At 36.4% G+C, this 26,862-nt stretch overlaps 1 protein-coding gene across 1 annotated transcript in view; it reads right to left on the reverse strand.

Annotated features, from left to right (window-relative positions):
- Positions 1 to 5,185: 5,185 nt before the first annotated feature.
- Positions 5,186 to 26,862, reverse strand: part of ZC3H6 (zinc finger CCCH-type containing 6) — a 60,487-nt gene continuing 38,810 nt past the window's right edge. The window contains exons 6-12 of the mRNA XM_063789421.1: positions 24,097 to 24,213; positions 23,344 to 23,457; positions 18,791 to 18,898; positions 17,789 to 18,042; positions 16,027 to 16,538; positions 15,494 to 15,727; positions 5,186 to 9,680 (exon numbers count right to left, since the gene is read on the reverse strand). Coding sequence (XP_063645491.1) covers positions 8,197 to 9,680; positions 15,494 to 15,727; positions 16,027 to 16,538; positions 17,789 to 18,042; positions 18,791 to 18,898; positions 23,344 to 23,457; positions 24,097 to 24,213 — 2,823 coding nt within the window. The 3' untranslated portion in view covers positions 5,186 to 8,196. The remainder of the gene's footprint in view (positions 9,681 to 15,493; positions 15,728 to 16,026; positions 16,539 to 17,788; positions 18,043 to 18,790; positions 18,899 to 23,343; positions 23,458 to 24,096; positions 24,214 to 26,862) is intronic.

A 26,862-nucleotide genomic window follows, 5' to 3' on the forward strand; every position in this document is an offset into this window, starting at 1 on the left:
TGTAGATGAGGAAAGCAATGCTCAGTGAAGTCCTGACTTGCCCAGTATTACATTGCTCAGAAGAGAGGGTACCAAGTCCAGACCACGCTACCTCTTAAGGAATAAGCTTCTGACAGAATTGCTCAGGAATTACATCCAGTAATCTACTAGGCTCCCGTGTTTAAGACAGTGTGTTCTTGACCACTGAACATGTTAGAACAGAAGCCAGAAAACATCTTTTAATGACATTTCCTGACTTTGGGGGAAGCATGACCAGTTCTCTGAAAGCCTTTCCTGCAATGAGATCCCATTTTGATCCTAAAGAATTTGTGCTCTATTAAGCAGTACATTTGCTAACAACTTCTTAGGTTCAGATCTTCTAACAGAAAATTAACTTTAGCTAATGTAAGAGACGTTTCCTGGGATGAAGGTAATATCAGGAAATGGGGCTTTAAATGCTAACAGCATCTATGTAGATAAGCGAAGCACAATTTCAGTGTACTAAAGATAAATTGAAGGGCAAATAGTTTAATGCTATCCCCCTTTTTTTTCCAGGAAAGTCTGGGAGGGTTCCAGTTATAAGCTTTTAAATGTGCACATGGTTCCCCTATGTTCTGTCTTTAAATGCTGAAGATTTATTAAAGCAAAGCATCACACTGCCAGACAGATATTATTAGAAACATTTTTATTTAAATTCAGACAATAGAAAGGTATGCAGAAAAAAATTACAGAAACTTGCAACAACAGTATGCAACTTGGAAAATTTATTAGTAAAGAAGGAGAGGAAAAGTTATTCCTAATTTTGCCAAGTACTGGGTTAGTCCTTAATAGAATAATTTATCAGTTCAGCAAAGTATACCCCCTTGCTGGTGTCTTTTGAGCAGACAGATTAACAACGTCATTAATCTACTAAACTGATATCTAGTAAAACCTTCCAAAGTAAAATAGTCAAGGCAGCATTTCCCCAACATTTGAGATACAACTTCGGGGAACTGAAATAATTACAGTAGAAAGTTAAAAAAAAAAAAAAAAGTCATAGTGAATAGGTATAACCTGGATTTCAGCCCACAGATATTGCTTGTGGATCTGATGGAAAACAAACAATCTTAAACCTGGACAACTCCCGCCTGCCTCCGTCCCTGGCCCCAACCAGCAACACACATACAAAGATGCCCTGCCTAGACTGTGGAGGACAAAAGCCCTAGACTAATAACAAAATGACCTGGGCCCGGGAGCCCTGGATCTATGCCAAACCCTTTCTGAATTCTGGGTGGATGGGGCAGTGGGTTTAGGGTAAGGAATGTTTTACATTCCTTTAAACTTTGGCAAGTATACAAATGAGTCTTTTTTGATTGTCACTTTTATAAGGAAATATCATTCTACCCTTGAAAAGATATTTTTCTATCATATGTGACTTCCCTCTCAAACATTTGAGGGCAAATTTCTGTAAAATAGAGGTGGACTCAAACCTCTATTTTATAATGGTTAGTTTATCATTTTTCACTTTCTCTATTTAAAAAGTGTATAAAAGGTATAGTCTAGGCCAGGTGTGGTGGCTCATGCCTGTAAGGCCAGCACTTTGGGAGGCTCAGGTCGGTGGATCATTTGAGGTCAGGAGTTCGAGATCAGCCTGGCCAACATGGTGAAACCCCATCATCTCTACTAAAAAATACAAAAAATTAGCTGGGTGTGGTGGCAGGCGTCTGTAATTCCAGCTACTCGGGAGGCTGAGGCAGAATTGCTTGAACCTGGGAGGCAGAGGCTGCTGTGAGCTGTACTCCAGCCTGGGCGACAGAGCAAGACTCCGTCTTAAAAAAAAAAAAAAAAATTATATACATACATATATATATATAGTCTATCATTGACAACCCCAAGATATTAGTGGTAATGGAGGTTTGAGAACAATATGGTTATTTTTTAATTGAGCCTCTATATATTTAATTTCTTTACAATAAATTACATATCAGACCTCTGATAATGCAAATTTCACCATTCCTTTCAACCTTAATACTCTCATGAAGGTATTAAAATCAGTAATGAGCCAAGAAGTATGGGGCTGACTATCTGCAGAGCTAATTTTTTCTAAAATGCTATAATTAGCTATATATTCACTTTTTTCTTATAAACTCTAAGCTTAAAAAACAAGAAGGTCAAGAATAAACAACGCTGTAAAATACTATTCCAAGAACTCACAATCTTCTTTGAACTCACAGCTCTTCCTTATGCCTACAATAATTTTGCTAACAGTAGCATGATTGTTCCATTCCAAAGGGTAACGAAAGGTGTTTAAAGACCAGATACAAGACCCAAAATTAGAGTCAAATCATAACTTAAAAGGGAAAATTACTGTTCATGGTATCAGGATAAAAGGAATTTTAAATGCTATTGATAATTCACTAGGTTAGGACTAAGTATTTATTTTAAAATAAAAGACTGGCCAGGCACAGTGGCTCACGCCTGTAATCCCAGCACTTTGGGAGGCTGAGGTGGGTAGATCACTTGAGGTAAGGAGTTTGAGACCAGCCTGGCCAACATGATGAAACTGTGTCTCTACCAAAAATATAAAAAATTAGCTGGTTGTGGTGGCGCATGCCTGTAATCCCAGCTACTCAGGAGGCTGAGGCAGGAGAATTGCTTGAACCCAGAGGCAGAGGTTGCAGTGAGCCAAGATCATGCCACTACACTCCAGCCTGGGCAACAGAGCAAGACTCCGTCTCAAAAAATAAATAAATAAAAATAAATAATAATTAAAAAAAAAAAAAAGACTGGGCCAGGCGTGGTGGCTCATGCCTGTGATCCCAGCACTTTGAGAGGCCAAGACTGGTGTATCACTTGAGGCCAGGAGTTCAAGATCAGCTTGGCCAACATGGTCAAACCCTGTCTCTACCAAAAAAATACAAAAATTAGCTGGGTGTGGTGGCACACACCTGTAGTTCCAGCTACTCAGGAAGCTAAGGTGGGAGAATTGCTTGAACCTGGGAGGCGGAGGCTGCTGTGAGCTGATAGCGCCACTGCACTTCAGCCTGAGCGACAAAGTGAGACTGTCTCAAAAAAATAAATAAAAAACAGGCTGAGCACGGTGGCTCACGCCTGTAACCCCAACACTTTTGGAGGTTGAGGCGGGTGGATCACCTGGGGTCAGGAGTTGAAGATCAGCCTGATCAACATGGTGAAACCCCGTCTCCAGTAAATACAATAAATTAGCTGGGTGTGGTGGCACGTGCCTGTAAGCCCAGCTACTTGGGAGTCTGAGGCAGGAGAATCACTTGAACCTGGGAGGCAGAGGTTGCAGTGATCCGAGATTGCACCATTACACTCCAGCCTGGGCAACAAGAATGAAGACTCCGTCTCAAACAAACAAAAACAACAACAAATTAAAAAAAAAAAAAAAAAAAAAGACTGGCTATGCAGTTACTTTTCTGGTTACAGAAAAAATCCTGCAGACATTTATAGGAATAAATTATTGATCAATCCAAACATTCACCATGAAGTAATCTTGTAAGTCTGGAGGACTCTTATTAAAGTTATGAATTATTATGGAAACATGGAGCTCCTAAGTTGCCATAATCTGTCTTCACATTGCTTGGGCTGAGGGTGGGGACAAAAAAGAGCAGGTGGGCTGTCTACCAAAAGAGATATAACCCATAAGGTGCATTCTTCCTAATGCAGTCATGGAATACTTCTGCCACACCTGTTTAACGGGTGACAGCATCTGTAAAAGTGACATTTGGATGGATGTCAGGAAGCCATCAACAAGCAGTTAACAAAGCACCCACTGTAGGCCTACAACTAGGCTTGTTTCTATGGCAAGTATAAAAATAAGGAGATACATGTGGGTCCTGCCTCCAAAAGCGTAAAATATTATTTTAAATGTGCTTTTTGTTTCTTATTTTAAAATCAGAAATTCTAAGTACTATGTAGATGTTAACTTTTCTTGGGTCTGTATCCTTTCCAGGAAAGGCAGGATAATAGGGAGGGCTTTGTCACAACTGGCAGATACTGCTGATAAATGACATAAATGACATACTCAAACACAAAACTCCAGCAATATAGTGACTGGTAGCTGCCAAAACTTTCTGCAAACCACATGAAACTGCTTGGGGAGAAGGCATTATGTAAATGCTAAGGTGTAACACCTAAGAAAATAGCTTTGAACTCTTAGGCCGTTTGGTTATATATGTCAAAGCTTGGATTTCCTAAACTAAGTCTTATTTAAACTATAATTATAGTTTACAAATGCTTATATATTTTACTGGACTTAATTTTGAACATAATGTCATCAAGTGCTGCCAAACCATTTTTGAAAAGATAATTCAAGAAATTAACAGAAAGCTCAATTATTGAAGCTTGCGGGGTGGGGGACCCTATCAGTGGACTGCATGACTGCAGACCACCCCCACCAAGGTACAGCCTTCAACACAGTCCAACCCTCCAAAAACATCAGGGAAAACATCTCCACCACAGATTCTATGTCATGCAAATGGAAAGATTCTGACAGCCTCTTTAAGATCTCATATCCTGGTCCCTAGGAGCTTCCTAACTTCTAGTGGCCATTAATTAAAGAAACACAATACCTTTATGAAGTAAGTGGTCTTTCAGGAAGACCGCAGTGTGACATGCCTGAAGAAATACATATTACAGACTGGGTGTGAATATATCTGTTGTTTCTAAGAGCTGGTGGCTCTTATATTGAATGAGCTGGCCACTTTGCCTAAACATGCTATGATTTAAACAAACACACCACGCACCATGAACTGTCATAGCATTTTTAACCCTCCATCAATATCCAACCTGTATAGAATGTGCAGAGAAGTCAGATCTTGAAGAGGCCCAAGTCTATATAGCTCTAAGGCAGGGAAGTCCTGTCTTCCTGATACTCATGTGGTTGAGGAAATTGCTAACTTGATGGGTTAATATTCACTCAACCTCTCAGGAAATTCTACTGTTGTGTCACCAGTGCATGTCATCTGAAGCTTCGTAAAATTGCTAAACCATACAAACCATACCATGTTATTTTGGAATTTGTACAACTTAATGCACCCTAATGGGAGCATAATGATTATGTTCATTCAAGTTATAAAGCAATTTTATATTTACAAATACTTTACAAAAATAATTCATTCTTTACATCAAATGTGATCAATAAAAATTAACCCAATTTCACAGATAAGCAACTAGATACTGATATAAATTACACAGAAATCAATTCAGAACAAAAAATATGAATTTATTCTCTTTAAACTTCCAGCCCTTGTAAGTCCTTCCTACCTCTAATTAATTCAGCAGAGTAGCTGAGCTAAAAGTTCACACAGGATTTACTACTCAACTCTTCTTCCAGCTTAAAGTAAGTAGGAGGAACACTACTCTTTAAAGTTCCATGGCTAAAGGATAAACAGAAACATAAGCGCACATCATTTCACAATTAGGCTCTTTCGGTTGCAGCCTAATTTGGGGGTTTGAAACATTCAGCTGGGAAATAGAGGGTCCATATAGAAACAGACCCAATTGTTGAAATAGAGTTTGAAATCACTCCAACATCTGATTTGTTTTCAAGGTTCACAAATGAGGTCTTAACCAAGATATGAGACAGCAGTTGCTGAATCTCAATTGTCATGATCTTCTGTGTGTTCCATTTCAACCCCCTGCTATATCCACTGTATTCATCATCACAGTAAACAGGTATAGAATTTCCGTCACAAACAGTATGAATAGCTAAGTTACATCTCATTGGATGAGCCTATCCATACTCTTAAGACTCAAGTTATTTCTGTTATCTCTAAATGTGTGGCTTCTAAGAACAGGAACGTAACTTACTTTTCAATCTAACAGTGCAAATCAAATTACATGGATTCTAAAAACACCAATTGACCTAAAAGAAGAGGTATTCATTGGGGGAAAATGGCTACTTATTCAATTTGTATGAGAAAATGGGAAAAAAGAAGAAAAATAAACTATGTTTACAGGATATGACAGAATATCCCATAAACTAACGTTATCACAATAAAAATGCTGCATAATAAATAACAGTTATTTTAAACATAAACATTTTCATATAAAATATATTGTCAAATTTGAAACTAAGTTCAAACTTTCTTATAAAATAGCCTCTAGAACACCAATTGAGGTAACAGGGACTCAAGAATACTGAATAAATGAACATTACATAATTTGCATTAATAACTTTTAAACCTGACTCTTTAATAAATCTTGGAATATCTCTTTTGGTTGTAAAAAAGATATTCGGTTAAGAGTTTGGATTCTATTTTGATGTTTAGCAAGCCAAATTATCTTTTTTGTATGATGCTTAAAATGTAAACAGCACTGCTTGACACAATAATTATAAACTACATGAATGAAAGATTTGCTAAAAATTTCATTTACTAAAATCAGCCATTTTTCTGATTTTATCCTGACAAAAGAGTAAATTACACCTTGGGATATATATATATGTTTTCTTTCTGTCAGTTTAATCCATTTTATTGACTTCTCAATTAACAACAAAATTCATTTGGACAGTAAATCAGAAAATACTTTCTATGGTGGCTTTAAATTACATTTTTTCACCCAAAAATGTTATCCAGAGCCATTTTAGACAACAAATGTATCTGAAGTACAAACAGTAAAAATTCACATTCCCTTCAGTAACTCTCCTTCCACTTAGAACACAATGAACTTCTTAGGTAGGCAGAGTTCTCGTTCACTTAACCACAACCCCATTTTAGCACAGAACTGCAGCAAAAAGAATTGAAGAAGTGATTAGAAAGGATATGCATTATTAATAAACCATATGCTATGTGAGTGTTAGGATCCCACGAAATATTTTACTGTATATTTAAAAAAAAATCCCTTCTCAAGGGCACTGCTTTCATTCAAGGACTGATTTCATTACCTACTTCATTATCTTTTATAGTGAAATGCTCCTTTTCAAGTTATTAATACACATTGGAGTTGTTACCAGCAAACACTGTCCTACACCTGCAGTTCAAAATATGAGTAGCAGTCTAATACTTAGATTCAGTTATAAATTATATATGTATAAAACAAAGAGTTGCCATTATTTATATACTGTAATAAATACACAAGAATGAATACAAGTTATTTTTCATAAAATACAATTTCTAATCAATTTAGGGGATTTCCACACTATGAGGACATTAAATACTTAAAACACCAGGTAATCCCCTCTGTTACAGAATGCCAGCCGGGTGAGATCTTAAAGAGATTCTTTATTGATAGCCAAATACTGTTGACTATACTAGCAATCTGTATTTTCTTGCTATTTAAGAAAAAAATACAGAACCTAGACATTTAAAACATTATCCGTGTAATAATCACTACAGACTCTCACTGGGTCTTTAAAAATTTTGTTAAAAATCGCCAAAGTCATGATGAACACAATTAATGCAGCTACATCATTTGAAAAAGCAATATAAATTATGCTGTTAAAGACAAAAACATTGACATACATAAACATCACAATGTAACACAGCAGTAACTAATTGCTATTTCATATGAAAAATTAAATGTAAAAAGTTATGCTAGAGAACTTGGAAATTTTTCACTTTAGCAAAATGTTCTATTTATATACCTCCAACTTCTATGATACAGTATACAATAAAATACTTTAAAAAGATATGACATTCAAATGCTTCATTTACACAAATAATATTGCCAATACTAATAAAAGTGATGCCCTTAAACATGAACTGCTCTGCTAATTGTAATTTTAAAATGTTTTCTTTACTTGATTTTACATTTTAATTAGCAGGTAGCATTACATATTAATCAGTTCTGTGCTGACAAATAAGAGAGGTCCTAGTCAAAATACTGTTTCTCAAAAGTAATGTACATCATATTGCTTGAAACTAAACAACCATATAAAAAGTGGCAATCATTTATCTAAACATTGATTATGAAAGACAACTGGCATATATTCAGGCAGAGTGTTGAGTTCATGATTGTTTATTTACAATAAAAGTACTTTTACTGAAGCTAACATAAGTTTTTAGGTCAATTACTACAGTCTCTTAAAGTTATAAAAATATTATATAAAATACCACAGGCTTTAGAGGCTATAACTTCATGTGGTTCTGATACTAGCAGCTGAAAAGTGTTTATAATTTAAAAATAAATAAACTATAGAGGTAAACCAGTTACAAAACAGCAGAGGACTGAGATAGTCACAAGAGTGAAAAGAATTGCTCAGTTACACAACAGCTAACAAAATGGTGAAGCGGTTGGATCAAAAGTTTTAAAAACCTCTTTCAGAGATTTGTCATCTGTTTCTCTACCGGGATCATTATCTGGGGTTGGGCTCCCCTGTCCTGGCTGCCTTGCCTGCCTTGGATCACTGTACTGTGGCCTAATTAAGCCTGTTAATGCCTGAACAGGAAGGCTGTGCACTGCTGGGACCTGAACCTTACCGGAACTCCTGGGAATATCTGCCTGTGGGTCAGCTGGCCCGTCAAGAGTGACTTCCACATTTGGATTGGTTTTTTGTGGAAGGATAGCTTCTCCAGGAGAAGGTTCATTTCTGTCACTACTTTTTAAGCCACCACTTTTTTTCTGGTTCTTTGAGTTTTCTCCTGAAGAAGCTGTTGCTAGCTCTGATGTGGATGATGAACCATGATCCCTAGGGTCATACAAACTAATACCACTAAGAACTGAAGTTGAAGTTCCCAGTGGAAGGCCAGCTGAGGAAGAGAGTTTAGGGGCATATGGAGGCAGAGCCCCGGAACCAGAATTGCTAGTTCCTGCCCCTGAGGGCTGTGATGAACCAGGGTTTGATCTGGATAAGTGAGGGGCACCCTTTGATGTATGTGAATCCTTCATAACCACTTGATGAGACTCTGTATTGGGCAGTCTGTGAAGCCTAGGATCAAAATTTTTTTGTAGTCTAGGATCTCCTAATTTAGCTCCTGAACCGTGTGAGTCTCCAAATTGTTCTAGGTAGCCTTCTCTGTTTGTTGTGTTAATTTTGGCTTTGGCTGCTAATTTTGGATCAATGGACACTGTGTTTTGATGAAGATCACTTTTTGTATTCCATAATCTATTTAGCCTCTGGTCAGCTATAAGTGGGGGCAGAGGTAAATTGATTGAAGACACTGGATCAGGTTTAGGTAAAGGTACTGGAAGTAAGTCTTCGGGAGCCCACACGATGTGTTTTGCAAAGTTGGGTTTGGTTAGAGTAATGTCCATTTTAATGTGACTGAACTGTCTCAATTGTGACCTTGGATCCTGGAGCATTATGCCAGGTGAGGCATCCAAAGGTATTAAGAAAGCTTTTTCTCTCAGTTCTCTTTCTGTATCTTCATCATCATCATCGCCTCTTTTGTGTTTGACATTAGTGCCAGCATTTGCATGATGCAAATCAAACTTTGCTCCACCAACAGAAGAGCCTATGTGACCACTTCCATTCCCTCTCAATTTCCTGGGATCCCACGCAAGTCTAAGATCCAGTGGGGCAGACTCAGAAGGCTTTCTAATGTCTTGCCTTGGGATAGTCCTAAGCCTAGGGTCAACCACTTGGTTTCCTTTACTTTTCTCTTTAGCAAGTCTTGGATCAGTAGGAGCGCTGAGTTCTGTGGAAGGTTGTTGCTGATTCCTTAAAGTTTCTGTTTGTTTCTGCAATGTTTTCAGTATTGATTTGACACTGCTTCCTTCTTCCTCTTCACTACTGGAATACCAGTTAACTGTATCATCTAAATGCAGACAAAAACTTATTATAAACTTTATATTATAAACTTATAATATAATAAAATTATTATATTATAATTATAAATTATTCTTTATAATATGGCTACATTTATATGTAGCCTTAATTAATATTAAAAAACCCATACTATTTCTGAAATAAGTATAATCTAACTTCAAGAAAATGCATAACAAAAATGCCAGATTTCAATACTGGAACAAAATAAGATGTGGTAAGAAAACTATCGATTCAGTCATTATACTCTATTAAGGAAGTGGGGTGATACTAGAATATGTGTAATGTCCTTCCAGTCAGAGAAAAGGCAGGACCTTTCCTTCCAACTGGCCAAAGGGAATTCAGATATGTGTGTTGTATGTGTGGTGGGCTGTAGGAGAAAGGAAAATGCTGTTAGCATTCTAAAATATGCTAGGTCTCTTCAAATCAAGCATTCCTTAAGCTTCCTAGCTCTGAATTTATCAAGTTAACAATGGACTAAAAAGAAAACAAAACACTGAAAGTGATGGTTAAGGTAGCAATGGAAACTGAGCAAATGAGGAATGGGGTAGAGACTTTTCATTTACTCTTTATTATATGTTTAGATATTTGACCTGTGTGACTATATTAGCTATTCAAACATTAACTTTAAAAATAACAAAACTGGCTGGGCGTGGTGGCTCACACCTGTAATTCCAGCACTTTGGGAGGCCGAGGTGGGCGGATCACGAGGTCATGAGATCGAGACCATCCTGGCTAACTCGGTGAAACCCCGTCTCTACTAGAAATACAAAAAAATTAGCCGTGCGCGGTGGCGGGCACATGTAGTCCCAGCTACTCAGGAGGCTGAGGCAGGAGAATGGCGTGAACCTGGGAGGCGGAGCTTGCAGTGAGCTGAGATCGAGCCACTGCACTCCAGCCTCGGCAACAGAGCAAGACTCCATCTCAAAAAAAAAAAAAACCTGCCATCCTAAAACTTACATACTTTATGAGAACACTTTGAGTCTTACTCTTAAAGCCTATTTAACTCTAGCATATTAGATGCAAGTTTAAGAAGCCTACCTAAAGAAGCCTACCTATCATAAGTCTTTTCTCTAGCAGAAGGAATTACAAACTGATGTTTCAGAAGGGTGATTCTCCCTCCTCTCCATTAAAATATACACAGGTTGGCTCTGAATTGGCCACAAGGTATCTACTGTTCACATTCTTGCCAGAACGTAAGAGCCAGAACATGGAATACAGATATATAGATATACTGTATATGCATATATGTATCTCCATCCTGGAGTATCTTGGATCAGCAGACTATCCTAGATATTCTCATTTTCACCTCATCTCACTGCTCACTAATGCATGCCTACTACATGGAACTTTAGTGTTACAGGGTTAGTTTGAACAAAGCAGTGCTTACAAAACAAGCATTGGTATTTAGGGTAGAATGTGGATTAAAACAGCATATGGTATGTCACAATTGCAAAAAGTTTTACTCAGATCTCAATATCGGAAAAAACTACTTCTAGACACTAGATCTCTTTTCTTCTCTTTGACATCAAGGAAATCTACAGATGGATTTGTGATTCACTTTTACCTGCTGCAATTACTTTAAATATTTCTGTGTAGTAATTTCACTCCTCATAGTATTTGTTACTTCTATCCTTACTTTCCTTTCATTCCCATATCAATATATTTTATAAGCATTATATATATATTTCATGATTTATAAAGCATACTTAAAATCTTTCTTAAATGAGAGTGAAAATAGTAACAGAGGGAGAGTAGAAGAACAGAGACAGGCTGGTGGAAAACAGATATTAGATAAAAAATGATAATTAGCAGCTTTTTATCAAAGCAGAGATAAAATGCATAAAAGCATTAAAATCCATAAAAATTAACACAAACACAAGTAAACCTAGCTGTTCAAAATATTTCTGTATCAGAGCCAACAACTCCCATAGAACATTACCAATTATATAACATTATAGAATAAAATTTTCTATTATCTAAAAGTTTTAATATCTTTGTTTATGAAAACATAAAACTTTTAAGACTATCGAAAGATTACTTTTTTTTTTTTTTTTTTTTTTGAGACAGAGTCTCGCTCTGTTACCCAGGCTGGAGTGCAATGGCATGATCTCGGCTCACTGCAACCTCCGCCTCCCGGGTTCAAGCGATTCTCCTGCCTCAGCCTTCTGAGTAGCTGGGACTACAGACATGCACTAACATGCCCAGCTAATTTTTACATTTTTAGTAGAGACAAGGTTTCACCATGTTGGCCAGGATGGTCTCGATCTCTTGACCTCGTGAGCTACCCGCCTTGGCCTCCCAAAGTGCTGGGATTACAGGCGTGAGCCACTGCGCCCGGCTGAAAGATTGCTATTAAAATGCTTATAATTTAAATTGTACAGGAAATTCACTTATTAGGAATCCTTCATTCTCCTGTGATGTTAGGTTAATGAAGAATTAATAATATCTTCTTTGAAAATGTAACAAAAAATGTTCACTTACATTGATCCAAGAAACTGAAGAGGACACCAAAAATTGGAAAGATATTCCATGTTCATGGATTGGAAGAATCAATATTGTTAAAATGTCCATACTACCCAAAGCAATCTACAGATTCAATGCAGTTCCAATCAAAATACCAATAGTGTTCTTCACAGATACAGAAAAAACTATCCTAAAATTTATATGGAACCACAAAGGACTCAGAATAGCCAAACCTATCCTGAGCAAAAAGAACAAAACTAGAGGAATCACATTACCTGGTCAAATTATACTACAGAGCTATGGTAATCAAAACAGCATGGTACCTCCATAAAAACAGACACATAAGCTGGGCACAGTGGCTCACACCTGTAATCCCAGCACTTTGGGAGGCCAACGCAGGCAGATCACTTGAGGCCAGGCATTTGAGACCAACCTGGCCAACGCGGTAAAACCGTGTCTCTACTAAAAATACAAAAAAATTATCTGGGCATGGTGGCGCACACCTGTAGTCCCACCTACTTGGGAGGCTGAGGCAGGAGAATGGCATGAACCTAGGAGGCGGAGGTTGTGGTGAGCCGAGATCGCACCACTGTACAACAGAGTGACACTCTGTCTTAAGAAAAAACAAAAACAAAAACAAAAAAATGAACTAACAAAAAACAGACACATAGACCAATGGAACAGAACAGAGAACCCAGAAAGAAACCCATACATCTACAGTGAACCGATTTCGACAAAGGTGCTAAAAACATACATCGGGGAAAGGACAATCTCTTCAATAAATGGTGCTGGGAAAAACTGGATATCCATATGCAGAAGAGTAAAACTAGACCCCTATCTCTCACCATACACAAAAATCAAATCAAAATGGATTAAATACTTAAATCTAAGACCTCAAACTATGAAACTGCTACCAGAAAACATTGGGTAAACTCTCCAGGTCACTGGTCTGGGCAAAGATTTCTTAAGTAATACCTCACAAGCGCAGGCAACCAAGCAAAAATGGACAAATGGGATCACATCAAGTTAAAAAGCTGCATTGTGAAGGAAACAAATGATGAGACAATCCACAGAATGGGAGAAAATATCTGCAAACTACCTATCTGAGAAGGGATTAATAACTAGAATATATAAGGAGCTCAAACAACTCTATAGGAAAAAATCAATAATCCAATTTAAAAATGGGCGAAATATCTGAATAGACATTTCTCAAAAGAAGACATAAAAATGGCACACAGGTATATGAAAAGGTGCACAACATCACTCATCATCAGAAAAATGCAAATCAAAACTACAGTAAGATATCATCTCACCCCAGTTAAAATGGGTCTTATCCAAAAGACAGGAAATAACAAATGCAGGCAAGGATGTGGAGGAAAGAGAACCTTCATACACCGTTGGTGGGAAAGTAAATTAGTATGACCACTATGAAGAACAGTTTGAAAGTTCCTCAAAAAACTAAAAATAAAGTTACCATCTGATCCAGCAATCCCACTGCCAGGTATATACCCAAAAGACAGGAAATCAGTATATCAAAGAGATATCTGTACTCTCACGTTTACTGCAGCATTATTCACAATAACCAAGATTTGGAAGCAACCTAAGTGTCCACCAACAGACAATGGCCAGGCACGGTGGCGCACACCTGTAATCCCAGCACTTTGGGAGGCCGAGGCGGGCAGATCACCTGAGGTCAGGAGTTCGCGACAAGCGTGGCCAACACAGTGAAACCCCATCTCTACTAAAAATATAAAAATTAGCTGGGCATGGTGGTGCACACCTGTAATCCCAGCTACTCGGGAGGCAGAGGCACGAGAATTGCTTGAGCCTGGGAGGGAGAGGTTGCAGTGAGCCGAGATCGTGTCACTGAATCCCAGCCTGGGTAACAGAGTGAGACTCTGTCTTAAAACAAAACAAAACAAAAAACAGACAATGGATAAAGAAAATGTGGCATATATACACAATGGAGTACTATTCAGCCATAAGAAGAATGAGATCCTGTCATTTGCAACAACAGGGAACTGGAGGTCATTATGTTAAGTGAAATAAGCCAGGCACGGAAAGACAAACTTCTCATATTCTCACTTATTTGTGGGAGCTAAAAATTAAAACATTTGAACTCATGGACATAGAGAGTAGAAGGATGGTTACCAGAGACTGGGAAGGGTAGCTGGCAGATAGGGAGGAAGTGGGGACGGTTAATGGGTACCAAAAGTTTAAAAGAATGAATAAGACCTAGTATTTGATAGCACAACAGGGTGACTATAGTCAATAATAATTTAATTGTACATTTTTAAAAAAACTAAAAGAGTATAACTGGATTGTTTGTAACACAGAGGATAAATGCTTAAGGTGGTGGATACTCTATTTACCCTGATGTGATTATTATGCATTGCATGCCTCTATCAAAATACCTCATGTACTCCATAAATAGATATACCTACTACGTACCCACAAAAATAATTTAAAAATTATAAATATATATATTTTAAATGCTCATATAATAGCTTGCAGCTACCTAGCGTTACATAGTTTTACATAGTTTTTCATAAATGTCATGTTTAAGAGTGGCCAAACATCAGTTTTGTAATTCATAAACAGAACTGGATGCTTTAAACTTTTCTCATCCTTTACTGAATTAACTAACTGTTGTATACTTACCAGTATCAAAAATACTAAGATAAACTTAGTTTCCATATAATCTTTTTATATTTAAAAATATTTCTTATTATAGCAGATCCTTAATTATAGAGCCTATGACATAAAAATATCTCTAATAACTGAATCATTTTGAAATTGGGCTAGAATTCAAAATCCTTAAACTGAAAGGTGTCCTTTTCCTGTTCTATTTATTTTCTTCAGAAAAAAAAAGCAAAAGGCTTAATTACTTGCAAGTCTGCACAACCTTGAACTCTAGCTTCAGATCTTTTCACTGCTTCAAGTCAAACCTTTAGCAATTAAGTATTAATGCAATTAATGGCACTGAAACCACAATCAATCACAAGATAGTGGCTATGAAATACATTGGAAATAGAAGTCAGAGCTCATTTTTAATCCTTTTTTTTTTTGAGACTGAGTCTCACTCTGTTGCCTAGCCTCACTGCAACCTCTGCCTCCCAAGTTGAAGCGATTCTCCTGCCTCAAGCTCCAGAGTAGCTGGTACTACAGGCACATGCCAACACGACCACCTAATTTTTGCATTTTTAGTAGAGATGGGGTTTCACCATGTTGGCCAGGTTGGTCTCGAACTCCTGACCTCAGGTGATTCACCTGCCTCGGCCATTTAAAAATTTTAACCCATCCAAATAGGTAAGATGCTATTAATAACTTCTGACACACCTTCTTCCTTGCTTGGTGCCCTATGAGGTTGGGTGCTGGTTTGTTCTTCATCTTCTTGGTATCTCTGAGTAAGTCTTACAAAAAGAGCTCTTTGCACTGCAGGGAGGAGGCCTGGTACAGGCAGAGGGCCATGGCCTGTCCTAGTGCTGCTGCCATCAGACCCACTCCCATGGTTAGGTGAGTCTTGAACAACAGGAGGCTGCTGCTGGGCAAATTCACCATGCCACATCCCATCTACATGTATAACATGGGGAGAGACAGTCATTGAGTGAGCACAAAACTTCACCAGTCATAAGAAATGAAAGCTTTCATCACAGGCACACTGGATTATCAAATTATATCATTTAAAATATTTCTAAAAGTTATCTAAAATTCTATTGTTTCAAAAGTTTGGCAAACTGCAAACATTTTAAGGTTTCAATCTTATCAATTTTACTCAGCTTTACTTAAAACTTACGTTTCTGTCATGCTTTTAATGAAAAATAGGACTGTATTTTAAATTAGGAATAAATTATTTCAAAAAGTAAACTTACCACCAGAGTTATTGGGTGGCTGAAAATTATGTATAGAATGTTGTGCATAGTAATTATCGTAAAACTCAGCTGGGTTTTGCAGGGACTCATAATTGGTGTTGAGCTGCATTTCACCAGGACTTTGCTGGTATGATGAACCTGGAGAACAGTGATTCTCTCTGGGTACTTTCATCACATGTCCTGGAAAGCCTGGGGAGTGGTAAGCCCCACCCATACTTGGCGGTGTCAAAGATGTGTCTGGTTGAACAAGCACTCCAGCTTGATTTTGAGGACCTACAATTTCAGGTGGACCAGGTGGTAAAGGTGGGCTCTGTGGCACTGGTAGACCAGGAGGTCCTGCACATGGGTGATGTCCAGGGGAGCCTGGGTGCATCACAGGACTACTGTGTCCCTGAGACATGTTAGGTCCAGGACCTGGACTTGACCCAGAACTATAGATATGTTGAGGGTGTGGACTGCTTCCCTGAAATTGTGGTCCTGGTGGTGAGGCACTGTTATAAAATGCTGGTGGCCTGTAGACAGAAATAATAGTATTTCTTAGTTCAAAGAAAAAGAAACAAACAAGAATGTTAACACTTCTAAACAGATATTGGTTAAGTACTTTTTTTTACATCAGAATAGAATACTGTGTGTTTAAGAAGCAATTTGTTCCATATCGTCGATAGGTAGAAACACGAAATAGACCTCATGCTTTCATTTTAGCCCACTTGCTGCTTACCGCTAGCTGTTCTAAAACTTACTGTTTTGAAAAACACAGAAAAGTACAAAGATAAATAAGAATCACCCCTAATCCCACTACCCAGAGATAAAATTTTATTGGTTCTCTCCTACTAGTCCTCTTTTTCAGGCATATATAACCTTTTACAGTAAAATTAGAATCTACTACATAAACATCCAACTTTTTATAACAATTTGTAATTGGTTATTGCTGGCATATAAAAAGACATTCAGTTTTTGAATGTTGCTCTTCCTTCTTGACATCTTGCTAATTTAATTATTATTTCCAATAGTTTTGTCTGTTGATTCCTTTGGGTTGAGGGAAACTTCCCAAATAATTAGGCTGCCACTCCACTTCTAATCTTTATAACTTGTATTTCTCTTATTTCATTGACCAGGATACAATATATAATATTACCAAAATAGTGGACATACTTATCTTCCTGACATTAGTAGAAATACTTTTAATGGTTCAAATGAATTGTGATATTTGCTATAGATTTCTTGTTCCTCATTGGCTGAGACCTCCTTGCTTTCCTGAGTTGTCAGGACTAAACGAATGCTCAACAATGTGACTTAGGGCCCAGGTGCACAGACGCTGGGGGACTGGCAGCAGGGCTGAAATGGTGGTGTTAGAAAATGAAAATCTGGATCCAGAGGTCTTCCGCCAATAGCCTAAGGAATTGCTCTTCAAAATAATCAAATATGTGGAGACCTATTTCCCACAATCTGAAGGCATTATCAATGACAATGCAGCCTCATAATCAAGTGAAAATGCCAAATCCACCCACCAGGCAGGGTTCTTCAGGATTACTATGCTGAGAGGTTTCAGAAGCTGTATAAGGATTCCATATGGGAAAGCACTGATGGCAAGCAGCAGGTGGGAACCGAAAACAAAGGTGGAAGCAACCATCTGCGTGCATGCCAGATATGTGCTATCTCTAACCAAGTTTAATTACATGATTAGCTTGGAGTATGACTTAGTTTCTTAATGATAATTTTCAGAAAAAAAAATTTGATGTCATTTTGAAAGTTTTTCACTTACTTCCTCCCAATTTTATGCGCTAAATCCACAGTAGGTTTTACAACTATTTCAAAAAGAGATGGAATTTTCCTAAAATCATCAGAGAAATCTGTCTGAAAATCGTCTTCAGGATCAGAAAAGGGAAAATGCTCTGGAGGGGTTGGCAGAAGCCCAACCCCTGGAGGTGGTTTGGGAAGAGGAGTTATGCCACGCTTTCTAAGTTCCTCTAATTCTCTTTCATCTTCATTTATGAGTTCTTCATCAGTATTCAACACCTAAAAATAATTGGCAAAGATTACTATTTCAAAGCGAGTCTTTTCCTCACATTTAAAACTAGAAGACTTAAGTTTGGTTAGTAGAAAAATAATATTAAAGTTGAAATGGGCTGGTCGCAGTGGCTCACGCCTTTAATCTCGACACCTTGGAAGGCCAAGGCAGCTGGATCGCTTGAGCCCAAGAGACCAGCCCGAGCAACACGGAGAAACCCCTGTCTCTACAAAAAATGCAAAAATTAGCTGGGCATGGTAGTGCCCACCTCAGAAGGTTGAGGTGGGAGGATGACCCCAGGGGCAGGGGCGGGGGGCGGTGCAGGGCAGGGGGTTGGCAAGGAGCAGGGTGTGGAGGTTGCAGTAAGCTGAGCTAAGATCACGCCACTACACCCAGCCTGGACAACACAGCGAGACCTTGCCAAAAGAAAAGAAAAGAAAAGAGACAGAGAGAGAGAGAAATAAGAAAGAAAAAGCAAGCAAGCAAGAGGGAGGGAGGGAGGAAGGAAGGAGGGAAGACGGGAAGGAGGGAGAGAAAGAAAAAAAACAGTTGAAATGGTTTGGAGATAGCTAACTCCTCATTTTTTATAAACAGAATGAGGTTCAAAAAGGTAAAGAATATTGCTCAAATAGAAGAAAATATAAAATAGTAAACTTTCAATTTCTCAGCAGTTTCATAAAATATCACTTATAAAATATGATTCAAGTCAAATGTATTTGTGGAGAGACATAATCAAGGTACAAAAATATTACTCACTTTGTCCAAAAGTTTCTTTGTTTCTTTAGTTAGATCATCATGGGAAAATTTACAGTTGTCTCCCTGGTAACATTTTGCTCCACTATGATAGAACTTGCATGGAAATTCATGTAAATAAAAATATTAAGGAAAAGACCAAGTAAAATCAAGGTCTAATTTTTTTTTTAAACCAAAACCTACAACTGTTAGACAAGATAGTTAAGTTCTAGAGATCTGCTATGTAACATTGTACCTATAGTCAACAATACTGTATTGTATACTTAAAATTTTGTTAAGGGAGTAGAACTCATGCTAAGTGTTCTTAACACACACACACACACACAAAACCACAACTGTGCTGAATCAATAAGGCTGTATTATTATATATTATACTGAATTTACTATAATCACATCAGCTTATTTTTAATTCTATTAAGGTTAGATATTTTAATTATACAAAAACATTCAAACAGCTTTTTTCTCTATTAAAACTAGAAAGCCACTTTTTAAAGGAAAAAAACATTTATCACTATTATAGCAAACACTATTATATTTTAATTACATAAGCTCTGTTACTTTTCACAATAAAATAAAATATTATATAAATTTTGTAGCAAGAGCTTATATTTATAAAGAAAATTAAGAGGCTTAATATGTCATGTTAAAGGCAAATATCCCAATAATCAACTACAGACTAATCTTAGGATTTTGGAGACAAACGTATAAAGAAAATATTAAATCTAGAAGTATAGTGAAAAATATACCACTCTCAGGTGATGTATGTTCAGGGAATAGCTGGATGGTTTTAGGAAATTTATTATTGTAAACACTGATAAGGTCAAGAAAAAAATTATATGATCATTTTGGCAGATGCAAAAGGCAACTGATAAAATTCAAAATCTTTTTTAGATTTCTTTTTTAGGTTTAAAAAAAATCCTCTTAGTAAAATAAAAATATACTTTCTTAATTGATTTTTTAAAACTTACTTTAAAACTGCAGCCACAAGCTAAAACAAAAAGGCACTATCATTAAAACATGTTTTATGTCTGCCACAGTCACTATTATTTAACATTCTTCTGGAAATGTGGCCAATACAATTAAAATTAAATAAGAGGTATAAATATTGTAAATGAAGTAAAATTATTATTATTTACAAACAGCATGACTATATAACAAAAACCCCATAAGAATAGATGGAAAGCTTTCAGAAACAGAATAAAGTATTTGCTTTCTAAAGAAATATGTCAAATCTGAAAAAATTTATTTTTCTTGAATAGGACAAATTCATTACATTTTATTTGTTTTTATTATTTGCCAAATCACTTCTGACCTGAGACTATTACAACATTTTTTTTAAAAAGGAAGGAGTATTTGCCTTACCAAATATCAAACATACTCTTACAGAGGTGAATAATCAAATACCACAATAGATAAGAGTAGTATAGAAGCAGAATTGTGTACAAATGAGAATTTACGGTCTGGTAAAGATGCCATTTTAAATCAGTAAAGATAAGACAATGAGTTAATCATCTGAAAAAAAGGTCCTTATTAACACACTGTGTATTAAAATACAGTCCATATTAATGTAAATGTTAAATTTAAAAATACAATATTCACAATCATTATAGATTTCATTTTTCTAAAAAATTATGTGTATAGGCTGGGCCCAGTGGCTCACGCCTATAATCCCAGCACTTTGGGAGGCCGAGGCAGGCGGATCACCTGAGGTCGGGAGATTGAGACCAGTCTGATCAACATGGAGAAACCACATCTCTACTAAAAATACAAAAATTAGCCAGGCGTGGTGGTGCATGCCTGTAATCCCAGCTACTCGGGAGGCTGAGGCAGGAGAATTGCTTGAACCCGGGAGGCAGAGGTTGCAGTGAGCGGAGAACGCGCCATTGGACTCCAGCCTGGGCAACAAAAGTGAAACTCCATCTCACAAAAATAAAAAATTATGTGTATAAACATATACACATCCATTCATACATACATACCAGCATAGAAAAAAAGTCTGAAAGGCTTTATGCCATACTCCAAGTATGGTTCTCTGTAGGATGACATTACTTAGGATTTTTTTTCTAAGTTTGTTTGAAGGTCATTAACCATACCAAAGTAGAGAGAATAATAAAATGAAGTCCCTCTCATGTTGACCTCATAGGTTCAACAACTTTCATCATTTGTTGTAAATATTTCCATACCTATTCTCAACAGATAAGGACTATTGTTTCTTTCCCTTTATTTTATTTTATTTTATTTTTTGAGACAGAGTCTTGCTCTGTTGCTCAGGCTGGAGTGCAGTGGCACCATCTTGGCTCACTGCAACCTCCACCTCCCAGGTTCAAGCGATTCTCCTGCCTCAGCTTCCCAAGTAGCTGGGATTACAGGTGCACGCTACCATGCCCAACTAATTTGTGTATTTTTAGTAGAGATGGGGTTTCACCATGTTGGCCAGGTTGGTCTCGAACTCCTCACCTCAGGTGATCCACCCGCCTCGGCCTCTGAAAGTGGTGGGATTACAGGCATGAGCCACCGTGCCTGGCCCCTTTCCTCTTTAAATTAGTTATGGGAGTGGGGGAGGTGTCTCACTATGTTACCCAGGCTGGTCTCCAACTCCTGGCCTCAATCAATCCTCCCACCCCAGCATCCCAGTGTTAGGATTACAGGTGTGACCTACCATGCCTGGCCAGGAATACTTTTTCTTACCAATCATGACTTCATTACCAACCTGGCAAAATTAATGTGTTAATTTCAACTAGTAACCAGTCAATATACAAATTTTCCAGACTTTTAAAAAAGTATGTTTTTATAATTCCTTTCTTCAGATCAGGACATAAAGATGATCCACAAATTGTATCTAGTTAATACATCTCCCAAGTTACTTTTACTGATTTCTAGAAGCTCCCCTTTCCCTTTTATTTTTGTATCATTTGTTAATTTTAATATTGGTCATAGATGGTATTCAAATACTCTCTACTGTATCATATCAAAAGGCATTTAATATCTGGTTGTTTCTTTTTAGTAATGTTAAGACTGATCAGTCCTTTCAGGTGTTGTCAGCTCCATCCATCAATTGTAAAGTTCCTAATTAACTTTTCACCTCATGATTTTAGCAGCCATCAGTAATTACTGCCCAGGTCTATTGTGGAGAAACTGCAAAACGTGGGATTGCTGGGTCAAAGGGTAAATGCATATTGCATTTACCAAGCTCTCCTCCATAGGAATGCACCATTTTGACATTGCCAGCATCAAGGTTTTCTCACATCCTTGCTAACGAACTTCACTGTCACGATTTTTTTATTTTTGCAAACGTGACACAGCTGCAAATGTTATCTCAGTGTAGCTTAAATTACATTCCCCTTATTAGGAACAAGATTGAACATCTTTCTATATGTTTTGGGACCATTTGCATTTCTCTTTCTGGGAATTATCTGTATCTCTTCCCTCATTTTTCTTCTCAATGTTTAGAAACTCATATATTAAGGATATGACCTCTTCGTAAGTGATATAAATTACACATAATCTTTCTCACTTCATTATTTATCTTATTATTTAGCTCATGTTATATGTATTTGTTTTGCAAATGCAAGCTTTTTCATGGAGTCAAAATTTCAATCTGCTCCCTTTTTGCTTCTGGATTTTGAGACAGGAAATTTTTCTGTTCCAATTCATCATGTATTCCTCTGGTAATTACATCGTTCCATTTTTTGACATTTTGATCTATGATAACAGGCATTTTTCATTTTATTCACTTTCTTTTTTTTTCACATTTTTTAAACACGACAACAGAATTTAAAAATTTATCTGGAAAAATAAACATCAGAATCTACCAAATATTACCGTGGCTGTTGTGGCAGAAATAATCACAGCAAAGCAAGACAGACATGAGGGTGAACAAATCCATGGAGCCAAACACGAAGTCCAGAAGAAAAATCCATATATATAAACATTTTGTCTGTGATAGAGTTTCAATTCTGTGGGGGAAAGCTTCATTAGTCATAAGTCGTAGTGAGCAACCTGACAGATATTTGGGGGAAAATTAACATGGAAAAATTGCAGAATACATTTTTTTAAAGGACCAGAACACTATATACAGTGAAATTCCAATTTGGGTAGGAGCAGGAATACAATTTAAATGTATATATTTCCCAAGGGAGAGTGGGGAAGAATATACAGCATCTATCATTGAGTGGTAAGATTTGATAAGACTTATAATTTTCACAATGATAATTTTTTACTCCTGAACTTAAGTAAAATAATTATGGAATAAAATAAGTATTTTGCCAACTACTCCTTCAGGAAGCACAATCTCTTGAAATACTTTAAGCTGATTATATTAAAGTACCTTCCCTTCACAGAATTTTTTCCAAAGGGCAGTTATCTCATTTCCCTAAAGAATAAAAGTCAGTTTGCTCTTTTGAAGTACAAAGTTTGACTAGACTGGGTTTATGTAATGTGTTGTTTTAAATTTAAAACCAAACTAGGCTTTATAGGGTGTATTTATTATTTTTTAAAACCTCAATGATGCTTTAAAACCCCAGCATTTTATTTAACATACATTTTAAATAAAGGATATTATGCATATAAATGCAGTTCTCTCCTTTGGTACAATATCCTTGTAAATAAAATTTGCAGATCTCTTTTCTTTTCTCCAACTCTGCATCATGATCAAATTTACACTGATCTCCCTATTCACAAAAAAAAAAAAAAAAGAAAAAAGAAAAAAAAAAGGTAAGAAACAAAGAGAAACAAAGAAACAACAGCTGAATTTTCTACATGGTGTCTCATGGTAAAATTATGGTCATTATCTTCAGTCTTTAATAATGAACAAATAATAACTCAAATGACCCCTTAGAATTCCTGCCCAAGACAGTGGATGTAGCTACATGCATTAAGGCAGCACAGTGAGCAAGACCTCACAGGATACTGCCTGAATTGGCAACCAGCACTCACCATTTCTTGCTGAGCTACCATGGGAACTTACTTAACCTCTTGGTGCCATGAATAAAATGGGGATAATAACATTAACTACTTTGTAGGGTCACTGTAGGATTAAATCATTTAATATTAGTTGTACTTTGAACAGTACTTGCCACGTAGCATTATGTGTCTTTTAAACAAATCCGATTTCAACAAATTATGTTATTGTCCCAGAACATAATTAAATGAGCTCTAATGTAAGGTATTTCCATGCAAGATACATTTTAAAGACCCAGTTTTATTACAACTATATGAGAAGAGAAAAAAATTAACCATCCCCCAAAAGACTTTAATTTTAAAGATTATTTTGGAAGTTAAAATGACTTATGATACCTCTATAAATTTACCTTAATACACCTCCCTTCCAGGAAGTATTTACAGATTTGTTTTCCTTTGTGTTCCACTGTGTGCTGATTAATAAATTCCTGAGTCATAACCTTCCATTTTTTCCCTGGTTTATTATACTGCAAGAAAAAAATTCCATTTGAATGCAGCATATGAAATATTAATAGGTATCAAAATGTATGATTAAGTTGATCTGGAAAAAAGTACAAATTGACTACAAAAAGTGATCAAGATTGAACATTCTGATGCTATTCATTTATTTGGAGAGAGATATGTGTCTAGTAATCTACTTATGCTACTAGTGATCGCAAAAAAAAGCCTATTTCTTTCTATTTTAATGAAGATGAATAACTTTTTAAATAAAATTATAAAAAGCTTAAAAATTCACAATTCTCAATTTGGGCAAAGACACAATAAAATATGCACTCATACTATTGATAGGTATGTTATAAAAGACTTTAAAATATCCATATTGTTTGACATACAACTTGTACTTTTTGGGATTATTTTGAAAGAATTATCAGGGAGACACAAAGATCTATTCATATAATAAAATACTGACATAGTAAAACAAACAGCAAAACGAGAAACACTCTACACATTTAAAACTAGAAGACTGGTCAAATATATTATGATACACTTAGGTGGTAGAATATTATGCAGTCGTTAAAAAATCAACAACTTTGGATCATAAAAACTGTTTACAGATCAGGCATGGTGGCTCATGCCTGTAATCCCAGCACTTTGGGATCACTTGAGGCCAGGAGTTTGAGACCAGCCTGGCCAACATAGTGAAATCCTGTCCATACTAAAAATACAAAAAATTAGCCGGGTGTGGTGGCACACACCTCCGTAATCTCAGCTACTTGGGAGGCTGAGGCACGAGAATCGCTTGAACCTGGGAGGTGGAGCCTGCAGTGAGAGCCAAGATCACGCCACTGCATTCCTGCCTGGGCAACAGAGTGAGAGTGTCTCAAACAAACAAACAAACAAAACAAAAAACAAAAAAAAAAGTTTACAATATTTTATGAAGTAAAAAATTGATCCCAATTCTACAATAATAAATAAAGGCAAAGGAAAGAAGACAAAAAGAATATACCCCCATATTTTACAGTGTATGTCTCTGGATGGCAGGATTAGAGATTTTATGTGTGTGGTTATTTTGTACTTTCTTTAGGGGAAAAAAAGGGCAAACAAACAGGCGGCGTGTATTACCTTTAACTTTTAAATATAAAAAGTTAAGAAAAAAACTTAAGAAAATTAAAGGAAAAGAAATCTTATAGCCCTACTTGTTTTCCTTACTTCTCCTGAGTCCCCTATTCAACTTCTGCTTTAAGTATAAGATTAAGTAACAAGGCAGAGTATGATGCTTAGCCATGCTAAATGTAATGAGCTACATTCATCAACTCTAAAAAACAACATTATTTTTCATGCACCTGGCATGCACTGTGCCCTGTATATCATAGGAGTTCAATGACTATTTACTCTTCTGATTTGATTTCTGTTTTCCCTTTTCTCTTAATTTGCTAAAAGAGAGAGCATAAAGTTCAATCTACTGAAAACAAGAGACTGCCTCACAGCAAACATTGAGGCAATAGATGTCTAAATTGAAATCTGATCCCCAGCATTCGCAGCTCAAATCACATTTTACTGTAAGAATTCTAAAAAAGGTACAAGAATACAAAGTAAACAGATAATCCTAGAGATTCGTTTTAAAAATATAAACATACCTAATTTACCCCAGGAGAACACAATGAAATTGCTTATAATATACTATGACAGAATCATTTAAAGTGTCTCAAATCTATATAAATTTGATTCACAAACATTTTTATGTTTAGAGATTCGTTTAGAATAAGCAGATATAAATGACCAGCTCACATAGGCATTCTATACAAAGAATCATGGCTGTTATAAAATAAAATAAACAGCCAAAGAAAGTAAATTATGCAAAAATCAATGAGCAACCTGAGGAATATAACTCTGAAATTAAAAAGTAAAAAAATTAGGTAATCACGCACACACACACCCTGAAAAATGCAACAAGTTGTACTTAGCGTTTCATTAATAACTTACTCTTTCTGTATACATTACTTCCAAATAACGTTTCATTGTTTTAATAGAGGATTGTGGTGACGAAGTGTTTTGTTTCGTTTTTTAGTTTAGTTCCACTTAAATGAGTAGAAAGTATCTCAGTGTCCACAGCTATGGGAAACCTGACTATAATCAAGGTACTATAGAAAATCTAAAGCAACTTTAACAAATAAATTTTTAGGGCAAAATTAAGTGCCCAGAAGATATGGCGAGTTAGCAGACTGACAGAACTCAGGAACTGTGCCTTGCAACTCCTCCTATATTCTTTGCATTACAAGACAGTACTGCGAATAAAAAAACAATACAAGAATGAAGGAGAGAAAGAGGGAGAGATGGAGGGAGAAAAAAAACCAAGCTACCTACTGTACTTGGTCATTTTAAAACTTATTTACTTTAGAAGATATATTGATACAAGAGACAAGAGCATAAAATATTAATATATATCAGGTAGAGGAAATGTAAGGATCTACCAGGAAAATAATATTTATTACAAAAAATGTAATAGGTACAGTAAATACTAAAACAATTTAAGAGTATTATGGCCAATAAAATGAAGAAGCCTTTAAAATTCAGTGAAAGTTTGCTTCTTTGTGACTACTCTTGATTTTTCAAAAAAATTATGATGAATCTGAAGGTACCCCAAATTGATTTGGCTTTGGAGACTCTCATAGTCT

Source organism: Pan troglodytes, chromosome 12 (genome assembly GCF_028858775.2).
Source record: "Pan troglodytes isolate AG18354 chromosome 12, NHGRI_mPanTro3-v2.0_pri, whole genome shotgun sequence".
NCBI lineage: Eukaryota > Metazoa > Chordata > Mammalia > Primates > Hominidae > Pan > Pan troglodytes.